Consider the following 26,322-nt stretch of genomic DNA (forward strand, 5'->3'; position numbering starts at 1 on the left):
AATAAAATAAAATAAAATAAAGGAAATACCTTTTAAGTAATATTCAGAGTTAGAAAACCAGTGTAAGCAGAGGATCACTATACATGGAACCAAGTTGTTAAAATATTTGTGTTAATAATACAGTTTTAAAAATATTATTTTATATACCCTGTTAAGAAGAAGAAAATGTTGAATTGAAAAGGAGATAATGGGCTGGGTGCAGTTGCTCAAGTCTATAATCTCAGCACTTTGGGAGGCCAAATTGAGGGTATTGTCTGACCCCATGGGTTCAAGAACAAACTGGGCAACTTAGACAGAACTCATCTCTACAAAAAGTAAAAAAATTAACCGGGAGTGGTAGTGCGAGTCTGTAGTTCTGGCTACTTGGAAGGCTGAGGCGAAGGATCACTGGAGTCCAGCAGGTCAAAGCTGCGTGTCCGTGAGAGTGCCACTGCACTCCAGCACTCCAGCCTGGGCAATGGAGCCCAACTCAAAAAAAAGAAAAAGATAATGACTACTGGTGACAATAAACAATAAACTGAACTTCTAAGTGACCAAAAAGATCTAAAAAAACTATTTTGTTTTACCCAGTTACTTAAACTATGTCCAAATTTTCAAAATAGCACCCTGTGATTTTTTTTAAAGACATGGATAATGATTTTTTTAAAAAGGAGCAGCACGTGTAGACTTGAATTTGAGATTGTGACAAATTTTGCAAGCTGCTGACAAATGAGTTTAACACCAAGCCAAGATGCTAAAGTGGATCACTAAAGGGATAGTCTGAACTCGCACTGTCACTGCATTCAGTGTGTGTTCAGACTAGCCTCAGACTGGAAATGTGGCAGACATCATGTATCTGGGCTTTGGCAAGGAGGCTCTGATAAAGAATCTCATGATATTTTTTTGAAAAAGATGAAGAAACATGGGCTGAATGATGGTTTATTTAAGAGAGACTTCTATGTAGCTGAAGAATTGCACAAAACGTGGCAATGTCCACCACGTTTGCGTGTTCTAGTCCTTAGCACTACTGTTGCTGTTCTGTGCATTTCTGGCACTTTTAATGGAAATCTTACAGAGCAGAAGTTAGTAACTTTTTCTCTTTAAAGACCAATATATACCATGGAATACTACACAGCCATTAAAAAAGAATGAAATCATGTCATTTCCAGAAACAAGGATGCAGCTGCAGGTCATTATTCTAAGCTAATTAACACAGAAATAGAAAACCAAAAGACATATGTTCTCACTTATAAGTGGGGATTAAACACTGGATATTCATAGGCATAAAGATGAGAAAAACAGACACGGGGATGCTAAAAGAGTGGAAGAGTAGTGAGGGTTGAAAAGCTATCTACTGAGTACCATGCTCATCATTTGGGGGACGAGTTCCATAGAAGCCAAACCTCACCATCACACAAATATACCTATGTAACAAACTTGTGCATGTATCCCCGAATTTATTTTTATTTATTTATTTTTTATTCATTTTTTTATAATCAATATTTTTTATTATGATATTGTGGGGTACAGTTAAGGGTTAGGTATACAAATATGCTTCGTTCAGGCACCCTTGTTGATAAGAGGTATCTCCCTGTCCCCAGACAGATGTTTACTACCATTAATCCCATCTCCCTTACCCTCCTCCCTCTCTGAATTTAAAATAGAAAAAAAAGTCCGTGACGGCAAATATCATAATCTTTGTGGGCCATATACGTTATATCTTTTTCTTGAAAAAAAATGTTTTTCCCAATCATTCTCAAGGACTGTATAAAAAACTGATGGCAAGTCATATTTCCTCATGGAACATGGTTCACCAACCCCTGCTCTAGAGTTTAGCAAACTTGAGAATGACGTGAGAGAAAATAAATACATTGTTTGACAGAATTAGGAGCCATAAGCCTTATGGCCTTAGAATTGAAAGGGACCTGAAACCTACAGATCATCAGGTCCCAGAACTCCTGATCTATTTACTAAACAAACTTGGACATCCTGGGATTATGAAATGGCAGAAATATATAGAAATAAATGCATCATTTTCTAAAATCCCAAACTCCCAATTATATGAGAACCTGATGAGTGTTTATGACTTGACAGCTGAACCAGTGAGAGGCATTTTAGCCAAGAATCATCTAAAAATGGGTAAAGAGTGTGATATGATTCAAACTTCCAGTATCCAGAGTAAGACAGCACTGCTCAATTGCTTGCCCTGGAGTATCATGTCAAGAGTCACTATTCTAATATGTGAGAAAGGTTGAAAAATTAGGGTTGTTGAAACTGGTGGATGTATATTTCAGGATTTTAGAAATTGCAGAGCATAAATGCTACCTAAGCCAAGAGTGACTTGTTCTTACTGTGAGCCTTCATTGGGGGAGCAGCAGGTAGGGAGAGAAAAAGTCCCGATGGCAGCTGCTCACAGAGCCTATAGCTGCTGGGACACTGGAGTGGAAATGTATTCATGTGCTTAATTCTCCCTTTAGGCCATAAAGTATGAAATATTTAGTGAGTAGAAAGGACTGTCCAACATCTCAAGGAAAGAGGCAACTTAGGAAAGGAAGCACTGTTATTATGACCAGACAAATAATGTATTCCCGGATAGAAACTGGGGAACTCCACCCTTACATCATGCTGAATTCTTCTTTCCCTCTTCTTTCTTTAGTATAACTTTACCCTTTCTAGAGACACATCCACTCCTACTCAATCTGCTTCTTTTTATAATGACAACTCTTGAAATATTTAAAGACATACACTCCCTAAATCTTTGCTGCTTCAGGAAATAAATTACTTATTTCTTCTACAGTTCATTAAATATCACATATGCCATAGTTTCCAGACTCCCACCATATCCTGAGAGAACAATTTAGTCTTAAAATCATTATTTTTATATATATGGGTCCATTTGATCCTGTGAAGGTAGGGAAAGTTTCATTCTTTCTCTCTGTCTCCATCTCTTTCTCTATCTTATCTCTAGGTGAGACATCTCAACTAAGTCCAGAAAATTTGCATGATATATCCAAGACACAGAGGTAGAAAGTGGTGGGTCCACATCTCTTGAGTTCCAAGCTCACACTCTTCCAGATCCTATGTTAAAGGCTACGTTAAAGGGGCTCACTTAGTGTAACTTGCAATATTGTTATAGAAATTTGAGCAGCACATATCACAGAGTAAATTTGCTAAATTCTCATAAATAGAAATAACATAAGGAACAGGTAGAGGTACAAAATGACCGATGTGGGAGTCTTTTTTTCAGTTTGAATCCTCTTGATTCTTTTTCCCTCTATTCTTCTATTTCAGCTCATTATGAAATTCCTAGAGCAACTCTCTAAGAGGTAGTAACATTTGTCAAATAAAACTTCAAAGGTATCAAGTCCATACTGTCCTGAGTTCTTTCTACAGACCTGTATTAGAAGCTGGTATCGTGGGTGAACAATTCTCCTTTGCACATGTTCCCATCATGGTAGTTATGGTCATGGTAGGTACTTGGTGACTGCCTACGAAGACAAAAATTAAAATCTGGTATAGAGACAAATATCCACACAAGCAATGAATCTAGTTATAAAGGTATATATATAAGGCACTCGTACTTCAACTTAGCTGTGTTCCTTCCAGTCTTTTAGTAACACAGTTTGCCTATTGAAGCAATTGTATAAATAGGGAATAGGTTCACGGGTCAACCCACTAAAAGCCTTGTATACCTTTTTTAAGAGGTTGAGATAAAGTATTAATAATACCATAGACTGCAGCCAACATGTGTAATGTTTCTATGACCAAATGCAGTGTTCTGACTTGGGATGGCAGGAACACATTACCCTCAGTGCAGCTGGCAGTCCCTGAACCCTAAGCCATAGGTCCCTTATGGCTGAGGCAGAAATTGCAGGTGGTATCAGTTCTAACAGGCAAGTTTGAGCTCCTGGAAACAAGGGCATAATATGCCTCTGGGAGCAAGAATCTTCTGCCAGACCCCTGCCCAGGATCTTCTATTCCTCCATAGTTCCCAGGAATCCATCTGCTTTTTGACTCACCACTTATTTTTCTGGTCCAGAAGAGAATAGAAAATGGTAACTTTCCTATTTGTATTAAAAAAAAGTTTTATTTTAAGAAATGTGTTGTTAGTAATAAATTTGAAGTGAATAGGCTCTTCTCAAACCTATTTTTCATAGAGCTATCAAGGGAAGTCCATATGATGGAGGGGCAGAAGTGAGTTCATGAGTGTACACAAAAGGCTGAAGCAATATGGAAGTGCATTTCTGAGCAACACTACACCGTGGTTTCCTTGATTCTTTGACTTGTCAGCTGAAATGGGGGTAGCAGTGGCAAATGGGAGCTGGAGGTAGGAGGAAATATGAGAGGGGGGTAGACTGGGGCTGAGGTTCCCAGCCATGCAAGCACTGGAGCTGAGAGAACTAGAGTCCTGTCTAGGAAGCAGCCACAGATTTACCTCCATTTCTCCCTGCCCCTGAGGGCAAGATATTCCCATCAGTATTGACTTTGGGGTGGGGTGGGTGTCTGGTGGTCATAAAGAGAAAGGAGGAGCATGTGCTCTGGTGGCCAGTTCCTTGCTTAATAAATGTTTATGAAAGTACCCTGGAAGCTTCTGAGGGCCCAGACTCAAGGTCTTAGAGAACCAGTAGTCAACTAGGGGACGCAGAGAGGTATAGATCTAATTACAATTGAATGGAGAAAGTAAAGTACACATTTTTTGTTTATTTATTTATTTGGATTTGTTTTTCTTTTATTTTTCACTTTTTTAATATTTACATGGAAGTATTTTATTATCATAGGGTTGGATAGTAACTGGTAATGTATTTTTTATTTCAGTATTCATATTTCCAAGTGAAGTATAAATTTTCATAAATGAAGAGCATTAGAAGAGGAAGAAGTGAATTCTAGAAGCGGAAAAAAAGAAAAGAAACCCAGAAAGCTTTTTGGAGAAGGGTCTGTTTAAAGGAGTCACATGATTTACACACCTGGAGATAAGGCAGGAAGCAAAGCGGCACTTCCAGGAGAGTTTCAAGTTTAATAATTTTTAATCCATGTATATGATGCTTCTACTCTGTGCTTTGATCATTTTGATTTACTGATAGACTTAAATGTTACTTAATTATCCCATAATCTAAGAAAGATGCTACCATATGTCATTAACTTAATAATTAAGAAATGTTTGTTAGAGGCAACAAAGAATATCATTTACAAGGTATCACTATTTCAGTCCTAGTTTTTGAGTTTAATGGATTGGGAAGAGAGTGTGTCATTTTGTGGTTTCCATTCTCTACAACTCAGTCAGTGGAATCACCCAGAGAAACTATCAGTAAAGTGCAGAACTGTTATTTCTACCTAGCAAAGCAGGGGAGAAAGAAAAAGAGTAACAAAAAAACTTTACCAAAATAACAAAATGTAGAAGGGGGGAGCCATTAGAAAACATAATAAATAAAAAATTCAAAATAACTTGGAAAGAAAAAGCCACAACACCACGAGAATCACAATGAATATAAATGGGTGATTAACCAGTTATACAACAAAAATAAATATCATTTAAAAATTCTGACAGTCAATCACTGATAGATTGTGTCCTTTAATCACAATATTTTGAGCATGTCTTCTATACTAAATTTCTTATGATCTGGTGGTTTTCAAATCAAAGTATTTATCATCTTCAAATATTTAAATATAACAGGATGTTGTACTGTGATAAGACATGTATGGAATAATGGCTGTAAATGATATGAGATGTTGTTTTTGGAGGGAGACAGGGAAAAAGAGGATGAAAAGAATTTGAAAGCTATTATCCTGTACTGAAGTTGCTGACTGTTTCTGGAATACAGTCAGCATTACTGAAACTCTTTCTGAGACTGAGTTTAGATGATATTTCTTGTATAAGTATTTCTTTATACACATTGACAGCTAATATACAGCCTAAAAGTATTTCACATTCCAGACTCAGTAGTGAATGAGGACATATTCTCAAAGGAATATAAGAAAACATTTCTCCCATTAGTGTTCATCTGTAATCCTGTTAAAAGCAACGCACAAGTAGTATCTGCCATTAGAGAAAGTTCATTTCATGGTAACAGCAATACCTGTAACAGGAGTTCGGTTTTTTAGCCTATCCACTTCCATAGTGAAGTCATCCTTCAAAAACAGGAACCCAATAATGGAAAATAGGTAGACGAGGATGAGAGCCAGGACTGCAGTTAGGATGATAGAGCGACCATTTCGTGTGACACTTTTTATGACATTGAGCAGAGTCTCTTCTCTGTACACCAAATCAAAAAGCTACACAAACGAAGAAAACAAAAACAAGAAAAAATGCAATGGAGCAAATGGTGAGCAAAGATACATATGACTCCAAATACAAATGCAAGCTATTCTAGCTTGTCTGTAAAAAAAATAACAACCCAAATCATGCTAAAAATGAACCAAAATACCTATTTCTTCTCCAGCTGGAATGTATTCATAAACATTTTTAAGTAAAAATAACTCTAACATAGGGCATAATGTGTATTTGTTGGTTTCATAACCAGCATAATATTAACCTACTATAAAATCAAGGAGATAGAATAGTTTCAAATTTGAATTTAGAAAACTTATAATATTATACTTAAACAGTTTAGTTTTTATTTTTATCTTACTTATATTCTGCAGTTACTTTTGGAATATGTAAAATGGTGAAAACGAGAATGCTGAATTAGGTACTCTTAAGTGATGAATAATTAACAAATTTATTAAATGTATTATTTAATCAAGAGATTGGAGGTGAAATTATAAGAACAATTTTATAGGCTTGATGCAATAGAAAAGGCATAAAATTAAAAACATTTGAGAAATGTAAACAACTTTCCTTACTGAAGGGGTATAATGAGGATATATTACTTTAACAAAAGCAATAAAATAGCATTCGTTTTTTTAAAAGTATAAATATCTGTTTTGAAATGGATATCAATTTTATAATTGGAGTTTGTCTTCTGCTATCTGTGGCAGTAATTGGAATTTCTGAATTGGTTGAAATGATCAATTCTACATCATATTTCCTTTCAGAAAGACCAGGGCATTGTTCTATTTTTTTCTTAGTACTGAGGGTTATACAGTTACTTTCCAACTTAACTGTAGTTCTTGCAAATAATTGCTGTACAGATATTAATTTATTTGCTTACCTTAGGAAACTGCTATTTCATGATGGTCAAATTTTTTTAAAAGTCTAACATTTAAAAAATTTTACTATCTGTTTATCTCCTGGAAGGAGCTGTCATTTTTAGAAAAGAAGTCAATACAGTACAGATAAATTAACTACTATAAATTCAACTTCCAAATTGTCAACACTCTGGCTTATTCAATTTATTTAAGCATTAAGTTGATATAATGGAGATTTTCCTGTAAGTTAACTCAATAAAGGCTTAAAATATCTGGTAATGTGTTTTGGGTCAGCTCTAGAGAAAGTCTGTAGGTTTCAGGAGCCTCTGAGATGTTTGCTAAAAATGCATATTCCTAGGCTTCATTTTAGGCCCACAGAATGAGAATCTTGCAAATGTAAAACCTGTTGATATTGGATAGGTTGATGGTTCTTTCTGTTTATTTGTGAAAAGAAAAACTTAGAGTATGGTTTTTATTATTTTGGAGAAAGGACTGACAGTTGTGGGCACAACAGGAAATTAATATTAAAATATTTTTAAAATATAAAAAGTGTTTTAAAAATATGTTTAGCTGGGCTCAGTGGCTCAGCCTGTAATCCTGCGCATTTGGGAGGCTGAGGTGACTGGATTGCCTGATCCCGCGGGTTCAAGACCCACCTGGGCAGCAAGACCTCATCTCTACAATAAATCAAAAAATCAGCTGGGTGTGGTAGCACACGTGCCTGTAATTCTGTCTACTTGGAAGGCTGAGACGGAAGGATCACTGGAGCCCAGCAGGTCGAGGCTGCGGTGGCCGGGAGCGGCCACTGCACTCCAGTCTAGGTGACAGAGTGAGACTCCAACTCAAAAAAAAAAAAATGTTTAAATACTATTTTTGGCATTATGTGCATTACTATTTCCTTCTGGCACTCTAAAAATCAAAATGAACTATCCTCTCATAACCAACCCAATAAAAACAAATTAGCATTAGTATTGTCAGATTTCAAAGGCAACAAAGATAAAAGACCAGAAGAAAATAAAACTAGAAAAAGGGCTAAGTAACATAAAATAAAAGCAACATTTCTATTCATAGCTTATTATTTAAATACACTATGATTTCATCAAATACCTTGCCTTGGAAAACATAGAGATTTGTATACATCATTTCACATGTTTTTCATATTATCTGTTTAATGGATCTTGATATGACTAGTCTTCTATACTATCCCTATCCATTTTATAAATAAGAAGATTGAAGCACAAAACATTATTGTACACATTAAATAGGTATAGCTTTTTGTATATCATACTTCAATAAAGTGGTTTAATTAATTATAGACTATTTCATGTCATAGGTAAAAGTGCTGGGTATAATAGAACTTTATACATCATAGGCAGGTAAAGACAATACAATTTTTCTGGTGAATCAGGGGAGAGAGAATTCATTTAGATTGTTGGAAGAAAAAAAAATTAACTGCTGAATGATGTGACTTAACTGCCTAGAAGTTTGTATTAAAATAGAGTAGAAAAATTCACTCTTCACTGTGGCTCGTTCATGTGTGTAAGGGTAAATGGAAGATCAGCCTCATTTCAGTCTTCCTACATGGATGTGCTAGATAATGCGGAAGCAGGAGGTGCTGGATTTATCTCTCATGACCTAAGCAAACTGGGTCAATAAAATGTTTTTAGATCTTCAAGTTGTTTTCAAAAATTATTTTATTGTACAGTGCTCTCAACTGAATGTCAACTATGGGTTGGAGATATAAATAAATTGTTCCTGTGGCATCGTGATGCTAACCTGGTAATGCTGTTTAAGTTTCAAAACATTATCACATCTTTGTGTTGACTCCTTTCCTGGTTTATGGCTATAAAACAGTACATGTGAAGAAAAGAAAACTGATAACCACCAACAACAAAAAGCCTCCATAAAAAAAATCTGAAAAATACATTAATGAATTAAATATATGTAGATAAAATTTGACAACAATGGCATAGTAAACCAGAAACTATAAGACTGTACTTAAAAACAACTCCTTGTCTTTTTGCTTGACTTTTTATCCCCCTCATTTTACTTACATGCAATTCTAAAGATACACATCATTTTTGATAAAAATAAAATGTAATGATTTCAGTACCCAAGAAAACATACTCCTATTTTGTCTCCCACACTCTGTTGGAGAATCTTTTAAATGTAAAGAGAAATACTATTTGGCTGAAAGCAAAAGCAGCCTGTCTTATAAAGCCTGGGTCAAGAGGTGGGGTGGCTAGTTGCTTATCAGAGAGAAAATAAAGAAACCCACCACCTATGTGATTTCCCAGAGAAAAAGACTACAAATGATAATAATTCATGCTTTTCCTAGGAAATTCTAAAAATAATATAATGTGTCCTGAATGTCAGGTCCTGCATTAAAAAAATCAAAGGAAAAGGCATAAGAAGAAGAAGCATTGTGCATTTTTTTTCCAGCAGTGATTGTCCACATAGAGATGTACTCACCAGGAAGCTATAGAAGAATTCATGGACAAAGAGGCCCAGCATGCAAACCAGGACATATGCCACGTGATAGAGAAAGGCCATATCCAGGATGACTGCTCGGTACCCGCGGGTGAACGTGCCACGATTTCCAACAAAACTCACCAGAAATACTATTTTATTACAAAGCTGAAGAAAGGAGAGATTTGGAGATTATTGTTTTATTTATTTTGAAATTCACATTAATTGCAAAACATTAACAAAAGCTATTGTTCACCCAGTCTATGATTTTCTTTCATAATTTCTCATTTCATAGTTTTTCAGCATTGCTTACAAATCTGGATGTAAATATAATACATGCAACACTTGTATCCTTTGCAGTTTCAGAAACAGAGAGAATGATTAAAAGACCCAGCTACACAATCAACACATGCTTGAATTTTAATCCTGGCTCTTCCATGACTGTTGTATGACCTAGTTCATGTAACTGTAGGCCTTAATGGTTTCTTCTGAAAAACTGGAATAAAAGAATGCCCACCTCATAGAACTCTTCAGAGGATTAAAAGACATAAAGCATATGAAGTCCTTAATACAACTCTTTAAATATTACTTTTATTATGCTTTCTACATTAAAAGTAATATATTAATTGCATTTATTTTGCTGGAAATATAACAGAAATGTTTTTTCAGAAAATATTCAGAGACTTATCCTTAATTTATTTTTAATCCTAGACATTTTCTACTGAGTATTATTTCAAACAAGTCTTTGAAATTATTTTTGCATTTAATTTGTATATATAGGTAATATAAATATATTTATGTGCCTGAATTAAAATAAATATAATGCATGTATCTATCTTCTAAGCTTGGTGTGGTTATATTTCAATAAACATTTTGGAGCATTTATTATGACTCTTACTACATAGAGTATTTATATTAAACTATATTTTATATTGCTTTTGGTAGCATAATTTTGGAATGTATAAATACATACTGAGATTCTTCGGCAATAACGATGATTTGTGCAATGATTTACAAAGAAAAAAGTTATTATAAACTTGGTGCCATCCATTTGGCTCTAGAACCACTGCATTATTTGTAAACCAAACAACCAGTTTTGCCTCTTAGTCATCAAGGAAAGAATTACAGATTTCCAGAGTTCATAGTTTTCTCTTCCCAATTGTTCCCTGAGTTCTTTAAGTTATCTAATGGAACTATATCTGTCTTTAAACGTCCAAACCTAACTTTGGGGAAACACATTGCTTTTTGTAACTCTGTTGATTTTTTTCAATATATGTGCATAAAATTACTTCATGGAATAATTTTAAGTAACATAAGAAGGAGCATAACACTTCGAGACAGATGTAAAACTTGAGAGGCTAGAAAACCTCTTCTTTCAAATTTTTGGTGTTCAAATCAGATGTAATGAGAAATAAGTTAATATTGCAAGTTATAAAGAGTCAACCAAGTTAGTAACATAGCAACTAAAAAGCCCAAACCTTTCCTAAATTTCCCCCTGCTTATTAACTATCCTTTCAATAATCAGTGCTACCATTTCATTCATCAGCTTGTTAACAATTTCATTAACATCAAACAGAAAGTCTTACTTCACTAGTATTTCATCATCAATAGTTTATACCATATTAAAATATAGCTAAGCATAATGGATGTCTTCACACTTACTGTCCAAGAGTAGGTTGAATATTATGCCATTATATAAAAGCCCCAGAATCATATATAATATATTGAGTTATATGAAGTATTTGACAATACCCATGAAATACCCACAAAAAATACAGAATGTCCAGGTGAAACAATATTCAGTAGCTTATTCTTTAAATTTTTTTGAGGGCCTATTATTTACATTTACATTATTTACCTTGATTCATACACTATAGTTCATTGTTATGAAATAAGAAGTTCTATAAAAAATGCAATTAAAAACTGTAACCATGAGTTTTCAGAAGGTGAATAGCATATTTAAGATAAATTGTTTATAAGTTGCTTCCTGGTCTCCAATTCTCTAAATTGAATTATTAAAAAAATTTGCAAGAAAACTATTTATAAGCCCCATATACTGAGGAAAAATAATACTTTGAGTTTAAATTCTTGAAAAGAGCAATATATTTCAGTTCTCAAATAATGCAAAAGCAAGGACACCTTTCTATCTAAAAGGGCCTCTGCCATTTTTACATTAAAAAAAATAAAAGCCGGACTCGGTGGCTCAGCCTGTAATCCCGCACCTTTGGGAAGCTGAGGTGAGTGGATTGCCTGAGCCCACGGGTTCGAGACCCGCCCGGGCAGCGAGACCTCATCTCTACAATAAATAAAAAAATCAGCCGGGCGTGGTAACGCACGCCTGTAATTTCGGCTACTCGGAAGGCTGAGGCGGAAGGATCGCTGGAGCCCAGCAGGTCGAGGCTGTGCTGGCCGGGAGTGGCCACTGCACTCCAGTCTGGGTGACAGAGTGAGACTCCAACTCAAAAATAAATAAATAAATAAATAACATAAAAATAAAAATTTTAGCCTGGCTCGGTGGTTCAGCCTGTAATCCCGCGCCTTGGGAGGCTGAGATGAGTGGATTGCCTGAGCCCACGGGTTCGAGACCCACCTGGGCAACTTGGCGAGACCTCATCTCTACAATAAATCAAAATGAGCTGGGCGTGGTAGCGCGCGCCTGTAGTTCCAGCTACTTGGAAGGCTGAGGCGGAAGGATGGCCGGAGCCCAGCAGGTCGAGGCTGCGGTGGCCAGGAGTGGCCACTGCACTCCAGTCTGGGCGACAGAGTGAGACTCCAACTCAAAAAAAATAAAATAAAATAAAAAATAAATAAAAAGTAAAATAAAAATTTGCCTTATTTTTTTTAGGTTTTTGAAATTTTTTGTTTGTTTGAACCTTGATACAGAGTTTGATTCCTGTCCTCTTCACTAAGTCTCAACATAGAGTGGAGCTGATATTGGGAGTGGCATCTATCTATTTCTGTGGAGATCAGAAACAGGCAAATTGTTGTTTTTTGTTTTAACATGTTCATATCAAGGAGAAATAACTGCAAGAATAAAAGATTTTGGTAGGTAGAAAAGAAGATAAACTCTGGTTTCTCCTTCATCATGAAATTTACAAATTGTTTTTATATCTCATTTTCCATGAAAGGTAGGAATACTTATGCCAAAAATGAACAAGTTGCAAAAAACATTTTCCATTTTCATGTCATGCAAAAGTTGATGTCGTCTAACCAGTTCTTCATTTGTCAATACCATTATTAGGCAATCATTGTTTCTATGGCAAGGGTCACGTAGGTGACAATAAACGGAAGGTATGGTAACTGGGCAAGATTACAAGGCCAAGCTCTCCTGAGCTGTTGAAAGGACCGTTGAGTTAGCACACAAATATGAACACAAATGACCATACTTGTCCCATATATAATTTTGTTTTCCTTCTCAGTCTATTCTTCAAAGCAGCCCTTGATATAGTTTTTATTGAGGAAGGGGTGAATTGTGTGATGGTGGGGAAAAAGAGATGACAGAGGAACAGAATCAATGTAAGCTTTCTAGACAGATTTTAAAAGTGGTATGCCATCCAAATGATTTACCAATAAGTATTCTAAAAATAAAAGCAAAAGTAATGTTTTTTGTAGTTAATATATTCTAAAATAAGCTCATTAAGTTTAATTAGGTAAATAAACTATTTGGCAAAGTACTACTTTCATATATCTTATGGTTTATTGATACCTCTTTGCAGAACTTTAGACAATACAGTTTAATGAAAAGACCCTGGATCAGAAGCCAGGCCATCTGGTTCAAGCATTGGCTCTGCCACTAATTACTTGCTTTGGTAAATCCTTCTGGTCTCTATAGAACTTTGTTTCCTCATATCTAAAATGAAATGCCTAGAATTGAACAATCTTTAAGGTCACTCATAGCTGTAAAATTCTGTGATGGTCTTTAAGTATTACTACTTTATGTAATCACAGAAATTTATAGCTATTATGTTCTTATCTTAATATTATTCTTTTGGTCTTATTTGATATTCTGTCCCTGTTCAAAAATTCTATCCCCATCTTGCATTGTTCCTATGGGAAGACATGACCTATTTTATAGGAATAAATTGTAGGAGAAAAAGACTGCCTGCTTATTTATTGAAAGGTAAAACTGAATTTTTGATCTTCAACTCCATTACCATATTTTCATCAATCATGTAAATCAAACTTCCTACTAAAAATGAAATGATTTGATTCATTTGCTACATCTAAGGTAGGATAAAGTTCTAAGGTCAATGTGTAAGGCCAAATTGCATGTAGTCAAAATCACCCTGGAAATCTTTTAAGTTGACACAAAACAGAAAGCTCAGGTAACAAAAACAGCAACATCTCTCACTAAATTCAGCACATCCTAGGTTTATCCCAGCACTGGAACAGTTCTCTGTTTCTGCAACTGAATATTGGAAGTCATTAGGAGCATTCAGTGACCATATTATATGAAAAAAGGTAGGGTGTGTTTGTGGGTGGGGGGAGATGTGTGAGAGACAGCAAGAGAGAAAATGCAAAAGTATTAACTGAATATATCACTGAATTGGTATAAGTTAAGTGAACATACAGTGGTGGGACTCAACTCTATGGATTAGTAGTCATATGAGAACGAGAAAACTACCTACAGGTAAGTAACTAAGGGCATGTTCCTATTAAATTTGAACAAGGTGGCCAGGCTTGATGGCTCAACCTGTAATCCCAGCACGTTGGGAGGCCAAGGCAAGTGGATTGCCTGAGCCTATGGGTTCGAGACCAGCTGGGGCAACTTGGTGAGACTTGGTCTCTATAAGTCAAAAATTAGTTGGGCGTGGTAGGGCGCGCCTGTAGTTCCAGCTACTTGGAAGGCTGAGGTGGAAGGATCACCAGAGCCTGGCATATTGACACTGGGAAATGACTGTGAGTGTGCCTTTGCACTCCAGCCTGGGCGACGGAGTGAGACTGTAACTCAAAAATAAAAAATAAAAAATAAATAAATCTGAACAAGGTAGCTTATTGTTAATAGACTAGTTATCTACTAAATTCCATTTGCTTCCCTTCTGTGCAAAATGATGAGACGAAGTTATTAAATAAAGTACACATTTTCAGGCACTACTATAAAAGAAAACGACATTGCATACAGAAAGTGTTTAGAAGATATAAAAAGGTCTTTTTCTCAAAGACCCATATATATTATTATAATGAAAATATTATTGTTATTAAACAATTTTTAATGTATAAAAATATTAAGCAATCCCAAGTTTATCAAAAGTGTGCTTATATTTGTCAGAACAGTATATTAATTTCCATTGCTAATAACTAACAGTGCAATATAGAGGATGAAAAAAAACTATTCTGGATTATAAGGTGTGATTTAAAAGAGAAAAACACTTGAATTTTTGAAGCAGTTCAAATATTGAGATTACTCCCATAACAAGGTAAAGTAGTTGAAATTCAGACAAACTTTGAGTTTTAGAAATGAATAAACAATAAAAATGAAGCACCATAATAAACAGAACTGATAATCTGATAATACTAAGAGGTCAGAACACAGATTGTGGGTTTTTCTTCTACTTGATTCCTTTTCCAAAACAGAGCCCTCTGTGGAACAAAATCATGGCCTTCGCAGCAACATGGATGCAGCAGGAGACCATCACACTAAGTAAACGATCACAGAAACAAAGAACTGAATACAGTTCCACATGTCCTCATTCATAAGTGGGCCCTGACTACTGGTCACAGGAGCACAATGGTGGAATCAGCAAACACTGAACAGTGCTAGAGGTGGGAGGCAAGGAAGAGGGAGGGGGCAGATGGCAACACACTGGGTACCTGGTCTACTATCAGGGAGAGAGAGCCAGCTAGAAGCCCAAATTTCACCTGCATGCAGCTTTCTTATGTAGTAAGTCCTTACTTGTACCTCACAATTCTAAAGTAAAAATTTAAAAAAAACAAAAACAAAACAAGAAAAACAAAAAAAGTCTCTGAATTTGCTTAACAGTCTGAAAGACTGAGTCCAGAAACAATAACTCACTATAAACCCAAATGCAAACACTTAACATATTTTATAATTAATTAGCACTGTTTTACAATTAAACAGTGCTTCACATATTAGATATTTGGTTAAATAATAGCTGTTACTATTATTATATCACCACTGTTATTATTCGTTTCTAAATCTTCTCAACAACCTAGGGAGGTAGCCAGGTTTTAATAGTTTGTTTTCACTGATGAGAAGAATGAAATTGAGAGGCTCCCTGATTTGCCTAAAGTCTAGAATTCTGACTTATTAAGGAGAAACTGTCAGGTCAGTTCGTTGTCTTTTGTTTTTCCTGTTCCTGATACCTATAATTTTAATACTTATAATTTCACCTGTTACAGAATGCACACTTTGAAGTGTAAATTAAATTAATACATATATTAAAACCTAAAGTATAGAACGTGACTAATGTTTTTATGTATTTTCTTTCCTGCCTCCTGGGTAATAACAAAACCACAGATAGTTTTGTAATTAAATTTGTTATGTTTAAAGTTAAGATAAATGATAATCGCTAAAACATTTTTATTAATCTACATAATATTAAAATTACAAATAAAATTTTTCTATCAATATCTATAATATCAAAACTGAAATTATTCCATTGAATTCTGCCCAAGTCAAAGTTGATTATTTTCTTTGGTCAAAATGCCCTATACTGGTAGATTATAATGTATCATTTGGCTGTGCAGCTTAGCAAAAGGCTATTAGTGAAGTCTATTAGTACCTGCAGATTCATATAGTTAATAAGACAGTTACGTAGATCCACTTGTATACTCCTTCTCGTGAAGAAATTGAAGCATAAAACTTGCCTCTCATATGAACAGTCATTTGTTATGGTGGAATTTTTCTCACCAAACCAGGCAGAAGTTAGCTTTTTATCCTGTCCCATGACGGGGAAAAGAAAAATATTCCAAATGTTTTTGGTTTCCCCAGTAGACATTAGAATGCTATTTCTTATCTCTTTATATATTCTTGGTCCAAAGACAAAGAAAAAACAAATCAGTGAGTCTGACACATTAGCTTCTGGATGGCAAAAACCATATCCTCTACCTCTTGGTATTTTCAGTGTCTATTATATAACAGAGGCCCAGTAAATGTTTGTTATTTTTGGCCCAACTCAAGTTATTATTTCACTTTGTCAAACTTGGATTTTTTTTCCACTTGGTTTAATGTCTTATTAAGGGTCAGTTATCAGTTTATGAATATTATTTGCTTCTTCAAATAATATGGTTCAATAGTCAATGTGTTTTTAAAGAAAAAAAAAAAGCCAAACATGCAGGTTTAGAAAAACCTAGTTAAATTCATGAAGATTCTCTAATTTAGCTTGGTTGGCAGTATTGCAAAATTAGCTTATTTTCAAAGCATTAAAAGTACAATTTAAGTTCATGTAACCACATTCTAAGTGTTTAAATGCCAGGTATTAAAGTGAAGAAAAACAGAGCTGGCAGAGAGTGAGGAGAGTGTGATTATATACCTGAATGTGACAACCTCTGCCCTCAAGAAATTTACAGAATAGTATATTTGATACTTGATAAATTTCTTTACTGATAGGCTTCTGTGTATGTATACTACACTTTCCTTTATTGACAATGATTGAGAATAATTGGTAATTTGTTTGCCTGAATGTTTTAGTTAATTGGGTTTCATATCTATCATGTCCAATTTCTGAAGAAAGGTAATAAAATAGAGGTCAGAAGCACAGAAATATAGAATTAGCCATATTGGTTCAGCTTTATAATTCTCAAAAATGTGGTTGACTATTTTATTAATTCATTTTCAATGAATATTTGTCACATATTTTATGTGCAAGGCACTGTAAATATATGAGTACAAAGATAATGGTTCACTCATTCATTCATTCAATCACTTTTTGGTTAATTTATTTAAGAAATATTTTCTCAGTACCTATGATGTTCTAGACATTGAGTGATCAATGATTATCCTTAAGAATGGTATAATGTAGTAGGGAAGATAAGTCTTAATTGCAGATACCAGAATATAGGACATTATGTTAGAAACCCTGCAAAAGACAAAAAGTGTTTAGGAATTCAGCAGACATACTAGCAATATTCATTTGCTTACCAGGCCACTTGTTGTTTCATCAACCTACTGATTTACCTTTTCTTAATATCCCTTTATGGCTCTGTCATGCTTTAAATTGGCTAGTCGCGCACGTTAAAATTTTATTTCTCAGATAAACTTATCTCTATAAAAGTATCACTTGTTTTTTGAAATAGCACTTTGACTTACTTATTCTAAATTTACCTAACTCAAGTTTCCTTATTCCTATATAAAATGTGCTTCCTTATTCTAATATTTCAAAATTTGGTGAAAAAAATTAATCCTATCTATACCTTTCACAAGTTTATAGGTTTTGTTCACATAAAAAGAGCCCAATATCATTTTTTCTCATACCCTTTTTCTTAGGTCATTTGATAAAAGCTACTTACTTCCAAAATTCTACTGGATATAATTTAATCTTTTTTGGATGATTTAGACATCACTTTAGGATGGTAACAGTGGCTCAGAGTCATTTTTGACAATAGCTGTGGGTATAGAATGCAGAAGGCATTAAAATGAGACTGGATTAAATTGATGGCAGAACTGGGTCATGCCCCAAATGCTACCTTCTTAAATATATCCATCTGGTTACTTGTCATTTTTTCTTTCTCTCAGAATTAAATAAAGTATGCACAAATTATAGTTTAGTCAATTTAGATTCACAATAAATCAGCATTCACTGTGTATACGTGAATTAAAAGCATATAGTTACATTTTTATATTTAATACATTTTTAACTAATTCCATAACAGTACAACGCTAAGTACTTACATTAGCTGCACCAAGAAGTATTAATGTAGGCCCAAGACCTATTGTATATATTGATCTGAGCATTATGGAGACAAGAAATGGCCGAATACCCACAGGCTTGGAGAAGAAAAACAGCATAGATGTGCAAACTGCAACTGCTATCCAAAGAAGAACTGAGAACAATGGAGACAGTGTACCTGTAAAATGTGGAAGAAGTTTATTTTTTACTGAGAATGAAACTAGAAAATGATAAAATAGTCGTTGCTCTGTTTTATATGCTATAGTAAAGCAAGTCAAGCCATAATGCACTGAATTTCAAAACAAACCCACCTTAACTCTATTTCAAGGAAATATCTTTGAAGACATTAGTCACTACTACATTTCCAGAAAGTTTGTGATTAATGTCAGGCTACTTAAATACTCACTGGTTAATGTTCTTTCTATTAAGTCTGAGAATGGTTCACCTTTCTCTCATATTGGAGTGATTCGCTAAGTACTTTTGATAGGCATATCTCACTTGGGAACCTTAATTCAAAATTTATGATTAATGACCACTGGATATATAACTAAATCAAGTGAAATCAGATTTTTTTGCATTGAATTCTTGCCTTGTCTTGTTCTATTATTATCAAGTTTCCATATCCTAGATGCCTCTGAATAATCTAGTATGTAGAATATTCAGTCTTTATAAAATAGACACAAGCTTTAACTGTTAAAACACACATCCAAATATACGTGTATGAGTGAATATGTATGACTGTATCTGTTTGATGGCCAACTCAAGTTCCAAATAAAACACTGAACTACTTAATTATCAGAAAATAAAGTTCTAAATACTTCAAAAATGAACTCCATTACAAATTAAAAAAAAAAATTTTTTGTGTTCGAGTCTCACACTGTCATCCAGGCTGGAGTGCAATGGGGCAAGCTCTTGGCCACCCCAGCATCGAACTGCTGGGCACCAGTGATCCTTCAGCCTCAGCCTTCCAAGTAGCTGGAACTACAGTCCACACCACCATGCCCGGCTAATTTTTTATTTATTGTAGAGATGAGGTCTGGTCAAGTTGTCCAGGCTGGTCTTGAACCTGTGGGCTCAGGCAATCCACTTGCCTCAGCCTCCCAAAGTGCTGGGATTACTGGCTGAGCCATCAAGACCCACCACAAATAAAATTTTAAATAATTGTCCCAAAAAAGGAGGAGTAAGAACTTTTTTTCTTTAAAAAGAAGTTCATTGACATTTGCACTGACACCTGCATTCAAGTAATCCCTCTCTTAAGATCATGTGGTGTTGTATTTGCAGAATTAAATTAAGGGGCAACATTCTTGGGCTGATTGGAGTGACTCTGGGGCCTCTAACACAGGTCTGTAGGCTGACATGGTCAGAGAGGAAACAACAAAATGGAGATTTTCCACTTCTTCCTCTGTCACATATTCCATGATGGTTCTTATTCTTTTGTCCACACCTCTTTTTACACTTCATAAAATTTACTACTGCATGCAAAACACCTCAAGGACTTTGGTATGCATAGTTTTTGTACTATTATTAAAATCTGGGATTATCTGACTCCTTTAATGAATTCTGTATAAGCTGTTAGTTGATAGTGAGTGCTAACAGAGCTCAAAAGTAGGTAGGAAGATCCTGTCAGATGTTCAAAAACAAACACACAGAATTAGATGGTGAACAGCATTAGTTTAGATGGGGTTTTTTGGGTAATATTTGTTCTTATTATGTATCCTCTTAAAGGAAACAGTGATGAAAGACAGTTGGGAAGAGAGATTTGATCTTTTCCCCCTACCAAATTTATCATCTATTAAGATTAATTTGGAGATGGGGGAAAAAATGGGGCAAAGTTGCTTTCGATTCCTACCCTCTGGCAATGCTAACAGAATGGGTATTTTACTCATGTTTATTATAATGTTGGCTTATAAGCACCCTACATCTACCAAAATACAGTCTGACCACCAACTGCCTTGACATCACAGCTCTCAAAGAGCCAAGGAGAGAATAATGCCTTCTTTTCTCTCTTGTTTATTGGGCTTTGGGACACCACCAGAATATAAGCTCTAAAAGGGTATGGACCATCCCCGGGTCTATCACAGTGACTGTTATGCAGCAACAAATAAATATTTGTTGATTAAGTAAATAAACAAAAACCTACTCTGTGCATTTGTTCTGAGTAAGCAATTAAGTTTCTAGTTTTAAAATCTCCAAGTTGTGGAGATTCATTTTTAAATATACTAAAACTGCCAACATCTTCAAGGCACATTTATAACTTTCAGTCAGTCATTTAAGTATAATTCATAAGTAATGTCCTGGTGTGACATTATAATTCTAGAATGAACCCGGTTTGTTACTAATGCCTGATAATCTAACCACATCTTTGCTATTCTTTCTAAGACAGTACCTGGCTTGCTGAGATTTTCCCCTTGATCAAACAAGAAATTATAGTCATGCACTTAAAACTGGATTTGATCCCTTTGTAAAAGGAATTTAAAGAATGTCTAGCATAGTAGTTTGCATATAGCTTAATGTTAAATATATATTTGTGGAATGAATAAATAAACTTCAAAGTTATTTAAAGTGGCTATTGACAATGATGTTTGTAATTATCTTCTGTAAGAATGATCCTACTGGTTTCTATCTGAAAAAAATAAATTGAAATCTCTCTGACAAACTCTTGGAAAAGACAGAACAAATTCTCAAAGTCCCATTAATGGTGAGAAGGGAGGAATGTTTTCTCTCCTTAATACTTCACATATGTATCAATTTTCTACAATAAGCACATACTATTTTAGTAATCTAAAAATTCTTACAATTTACCCCAATACATTTTTAAATCTTAGAAAGTATGAAGTTTATCTTTTATTAAAGAAAATGGAGACAGCAAAGTTGAAAACTTCAGTTCCTGCAATGGAACTTTGCTAGCTACCTCATGCTGACTTCTTTCTAGTTTCCTCTACAGAACATGCTGCTTCTTACTTCCCTGTCTCTTTCCATTCCTCTGCCTCCCATGTAGCTTCATAAGACTCCCTGTTTCCTCTGCCTCAGTCTAGTTAGAGTAGACATCCACCCATAGATCCATAGGTGGTCTTTACTACCGTGCCTCATTTATTTCTTGGACCATGAGCTTCTTGAGGACAAGAACAGGTTTATTCATCTTTGCATCACAGTGATACAAAGGGTCTAGAACAGTGTCTGGAAAATAGGGGCACTCCATCAATGGTTATTAAGCTGAAGAAACTGAAATCACCTTAGCTTATTTTCTTTCACACTAAGCACTTGAGGGAAAAAAATAATTACACCCAAAATTTGAATATGATTTTTATTTTAAATCACATACTATCTTGGCATAAGAAATTCCCATGGCATTATTTCCTCCATTAATTAGTCTACTCCTGCCAGATGAAATCCAGGCTGGTGATAGTTAGCCTGGTGGTTTTCAGTGTACTCCCAGGAGATTCCGGGCATCAACAGTTGCTGCTTTAGCCACACCCAGCATAGCCTCGTTCTTCAACATCTGCACGTGTTTCTCTTTAGAGAAGCATATGTTAAGCAAGCAGCCATGAAAACTGATCAAACAAAGGAGCCCAAACCAAAACCTATAGCCACAAAAATAAGTCTTGGACTCCCGAATAAATTGAAACTGAGCTCTTCAAAGCCAGGCTATGAAAGGAGATTCTCTGCTTGCAGTAGAGGCTGGAGGTGCCCTGTAAGCTGGTCTTCTAAGAAACTTACAAGTCTCCCTTTAATTGTTGTACACCACTATCTTGGTTGAAGGAGGGCACTTCTCCCTCAGTTAATATTAATATAATCCATGTATGAACCAGATATTTCACATATGTCTGGTTCATACATGGGAACATCTCATGGGCACATGAGACTCAAAGGAGCTCAGGTGTTCAGGCTGGAAAATACAACTGGAGGAAGCATACACAACACATTCCTTCTGCCAGTCCCTCTGTTCTTACTGCCAGTCTCCATGACTCTGAAGCAGCACGTATTAGGGTCTGGGACTAGAAAGGGTGGCATATTTTAGCCAGAGGTCTTTTTTTGGCCCAAGATTTGCCAAGTGATTCCATGATCAAATTCTATACTCAGAATCACGGGACCTTAGGGTTAGACAGAATTCTTTTATTTATTTATTTATTTATTTATTTAACTACTCTTTTTTTTTTGTTTTTAGTTGGAGTTTCACTCTGTCACCCAGGCTGGAGTGCAGTGGCACACTCACGGCCACCGCAACCTCGACCTGCTGGGCTCAGGAGTGGCACTGCACTCCAGCCTGGGCGATGGAGTGAGACTCCAACTCAAAAAAGAAAAAAAGAATATAGTACTCTACAGTGTTATCAGGAAGGTTAAGTGAAATTATATATGTGAAGTGCCTGATCCAGTCTAAATGGTAAACAACACCCAGCTGCCATTATTATTATCAACATTTAATTATAACTATTATTAGCCAGGCAACTATTAAAAACCTATCAGGTGTTCTGCATTTTCCTAAATGAGTGAAGAACAATTGTCCAGAGGGGTGACATTTCCCATCACCATTATATTTCATGTACAATAGGTGGCAGCAGAGGCTATATACATTGGCTATGGTGGTCAAGAGAGGGGTATCATGAAATATAGAACTCAGGGAAAATTAGGTCCTATATGAAAGGGCACTCGTTATTGACATGCTTGCAATCCAACCATCCATAGAGAAAGGTCCTAGATTGGTCAAGAAAAGGATCAGCCTTCTACTCTGAGATCTGCCATTTTTTTTTAAGACTTTCTGGGCTTCTCCCTCTTCATCTGTCAAATGAGTGCTTGATATTAGATGATTTTCAGAATTGCTTCCATCTCTTAAGACTTTATGCTTTTATTAATCAGGACTCTACCATCTTCTTGACGTTTTGTGTGCTAATAATACTAATTTATCATTTCTTGCTAGACTTCACTCTTTACAAGGGTTAATAGTCCTCTGTCTCAAGAGTTCATCACTAAAGGAGACTAAACAGTGAAGAGAAAGCTGTTCCCACCTCCTGGTGTATTTGCAGTTTTTCCAAAATGGCTGGCCAAATATTTGATACATTTTGCACTGCTATGTGACTCCCACATGCACTCCATTTCTCAGTATTCTTCCTTTATCACTGGCATGTCTTCCAAAAGAAGCATCAATTCATGACCACTCAGATTACAGCTAAAGTTTAGAACTTTGATATCTATGTTACCTGAAATAATCTGTAAAATAGCAAATCATTCTTGGACTCCCATTTCCTTTCCTGCCCATCTCCAGTTCATCTGAAATAGGTTTAAATACCTGTTGCGCTCATCACACCATCTTTTTACTAGGCTTTCCTCTGTAATATAAATGTGTATGTGTACTTTTTAACAACCGCTAAACGTTATGGAAAGCTTACCAAGTACTCATCTCAATGCTTTACCTACCTACAGCACCTCAGTAAATTCCCACAGTAATCTCATGAACAGGTAAGAGACAAAAGTATTTCATGGTTATTATTACTGATTTCTTTCATCTTTTCCTCCAACCCATCTTTCCATGATACTTCCAAAGTTATTTACCTGACTGTATCCCAAGCCTGGAACATATTTTCCATGTACTTTATCAAACTTAAAACTTATTTCCCAAAGTCCCATCCTTCAGCATATTTCTCATTTCATTTAAAATGTAGAATTTCTCTTGTCTTTATTTTTGTAAATTCTTGTGTATTATTAGTTTAATGAAATTAATTTTATAGTCAATATGCTTTATTCTCTATTATTGTATTGTCTCATGTTGTACATTTTTGAAGTCTGAGATTATATATATTTAATTTTATTTATTATCCCTGACATAGTGTTATAGATTTAAAAATTATTTTTAGGTTACACTATGTTCATTACAGAAAGCAAAGAGAGTAAAAGAAAAATGCCATTATTTAAGATAGCAATAATTAATATTCTGGCACAAAACTGTTATTTGCATAATTGAGATGATATTGTATACAAATGCTTTTGGTCAAATAATTAGATAGAAACACAATTTTTCATTGCTTTATTTTCCAGTACATAATATAGCTCACAAAACCATTCTGTATATGAGCTTTTTGAAAAATAACATTTCTGTAGGCAATGCTTTTCTGCCTACTCTACTTACTATCATATTCCGCTTCCAATAAATACAGAAAACTCTATTTAAGGAATTAAATTACTCTTATTTTGAAGCTCTAAATAGTTAAGTTGGAACTTTACCATATTAATCATTTAAGGAAAACCAAGCACTTGCCTTCATCTCCATCATCTCCAAATGGGTAGAAGAGAGCAACTGCTAAATTGATGAACACAGCCAGGTTGAAGGAGATGCTCCCCCAGAGAGAGATGTGCCTTGAAAACCAGAAGAGTGCGGGGTTGTCTAGAAGTGAGACATGCAAGAAAAGGAAATTTGGCTTCAGCACATGATGCTTGTTGAAATAATCTTTTACTACACGCATCGCATTTGTCAACTATTGTAGCAGCCCATTTAAATAAACAACTAGAATGATTTATTATAGAAAGTTTATTAAAAATAATCAGTACTGTAAGGGACTTTTCTATTTGATTCCTTCTTCCATCCTTTACCCAGTTTACACCTAAAGTACTGAGGAAGGGTAATTTTGCAATTGCTCAAGGTGGTCTGAAAAGTTGATTCAATAATAGTTCTCTCTATTCTATCCTCAGAGCAGATTAGGGGGAAGACAGTTTAGCCTGAGCCCCTTTTTAATGGACTGATATACATCATTGTACAATTTGGTAATATTGAAAAATTGATCCCAATCCCACCCCTTAAAGTCGAATAAAAAACAAAAACTCCTAGCACAGATACATCTCTAATGAAAATTCCAATGACACAGTCACAGTTACCTGAAAATTTGAAACCTAATAACATGGCATAGTGCTATTCACTGGGAATGAGAGATTTATAATGTTATCTATATTTTAAGCCTTAATGTTTCCTAAGAACTCTTTGGGTTTGAAACAGCTACCACTCGAAATGTCAAGGCAAGCTACAATAAAAACTACCAATAAGTGGGAGAAGCTTTGCTGAATATTTTCAGAAAAAGAACTCTGTGTTATCAGGAGTGAATTAGTAAATGCATCTATTGAATACAGTTTGCATTAACTGAAAATCAGTGCTTTCCACCTCTGCTAAGTAATTAAACAGACATGTAATGCATATAAGTTTGAATGGGAGCCAGATGTATTAGCCTGCCCTTGGCTCCCACAAGGCTCCTCCAGGTCCTGTCCATTCTCTAACTTTTAATATCTTAACACCAGGATTAAAAGATTGGTGTTCACCAAGGGGAAAATGCACATCGATTTTCAAATAGGAATGATAAACTTTTCAAAGGCAGTCTGTGATTTCAATCTAGAGCCTGCTGCTTACTTACAAATTGCACTTCCCTTCAGTACATCTTGTTTTCCTTCTCTTGGAATGGAACACTTGGAACATTCAACACTGGAATACGTTATGATTAACCTTGGCATTTCGTTGACTGATGTATCGTAAATGATAAACATCAGCATCTCCATCATTCCTGAGTTAGGAGTACTCATGTTTAAAGGCAGACTCTTAAGGCAAAATTAGAAGATGCTGATGTGTATATGTGTAAAAACAGATGGTTATATATAAATCCAAAACAGGAATTAGATTCTGCCTATACCATCACCATAAGCTGCTTCCAAATTTTAAGGTAAAATGTATATTGGAAATTATTTTAAGATTTATTTTTTGATAAGTGACAAAACCCCACAGCACCAGTTCATTGTTCAATTTACTTTTTTATCAAGGAGAAAAATATGTTTTTCAAATGCCCCAAATAAAAATTTCAAGTTTTTATGTATATTTTGGACATTCAAAATTTTCACTGAATTCCATAAGGCTCTATATGGTAAAATG

At 35.1% G+C, this 26,322-nt stretch overlaps 1 protein-coding gene across 1 annotated transcript in view; it reads right to left on the reverse strand.

Annotated features, from left to right (window-relative positions):
• ITPR2 (inositol 1,4,5-trisphosphate receptor type 2) overlaps nt 1-26,322 on the reverse strand; it is a 496,128-nt gene that overhangs the window by 67,131 nt on the left and 402,675 nt on the right. Inside the window, exons 48-52 of the mRNA XM_008058785.2 lie at nt 24,673-24,798; nt 18,425-18,600; nt 9,577-9,741; nt 6,054-6,249; nt 3,375-3,467 (exon numbers count right to left, since the gene is read on the reverse strand). Of these exons, the coding sequence (XP_008056976.1) occupies nt 3,375-3,467; nt 6,054-6,249; nt 9,577-9,741; nt 18,425-18,600; nt 24,673-24,798 (756 nt within the window). The remainder of the gene's footprint in view (nt 1-3,374; nt 3,468-6,053; nt 6,250-9,576; nt 9,742-18,424; nt 18,601-24,672; nt 24,799-26,322) is intronic.

The sequence above is a fragment of the Carlito syrichta genome, unplaced genomic scaffold, assembly GCF_000164805.1.
Source record: "Carlito syrichta isolate Samal-C Ts95f unplaced genomic scaffold, Tarsius_syrichta-2.0.1 Scaffold303626, whole genome shotgun sequence".
NCBI lineage: Eukaryota > Metazoa > Chordata > Mammalia > Primates > Tarsiidae > Carlito > Carlito syrichta.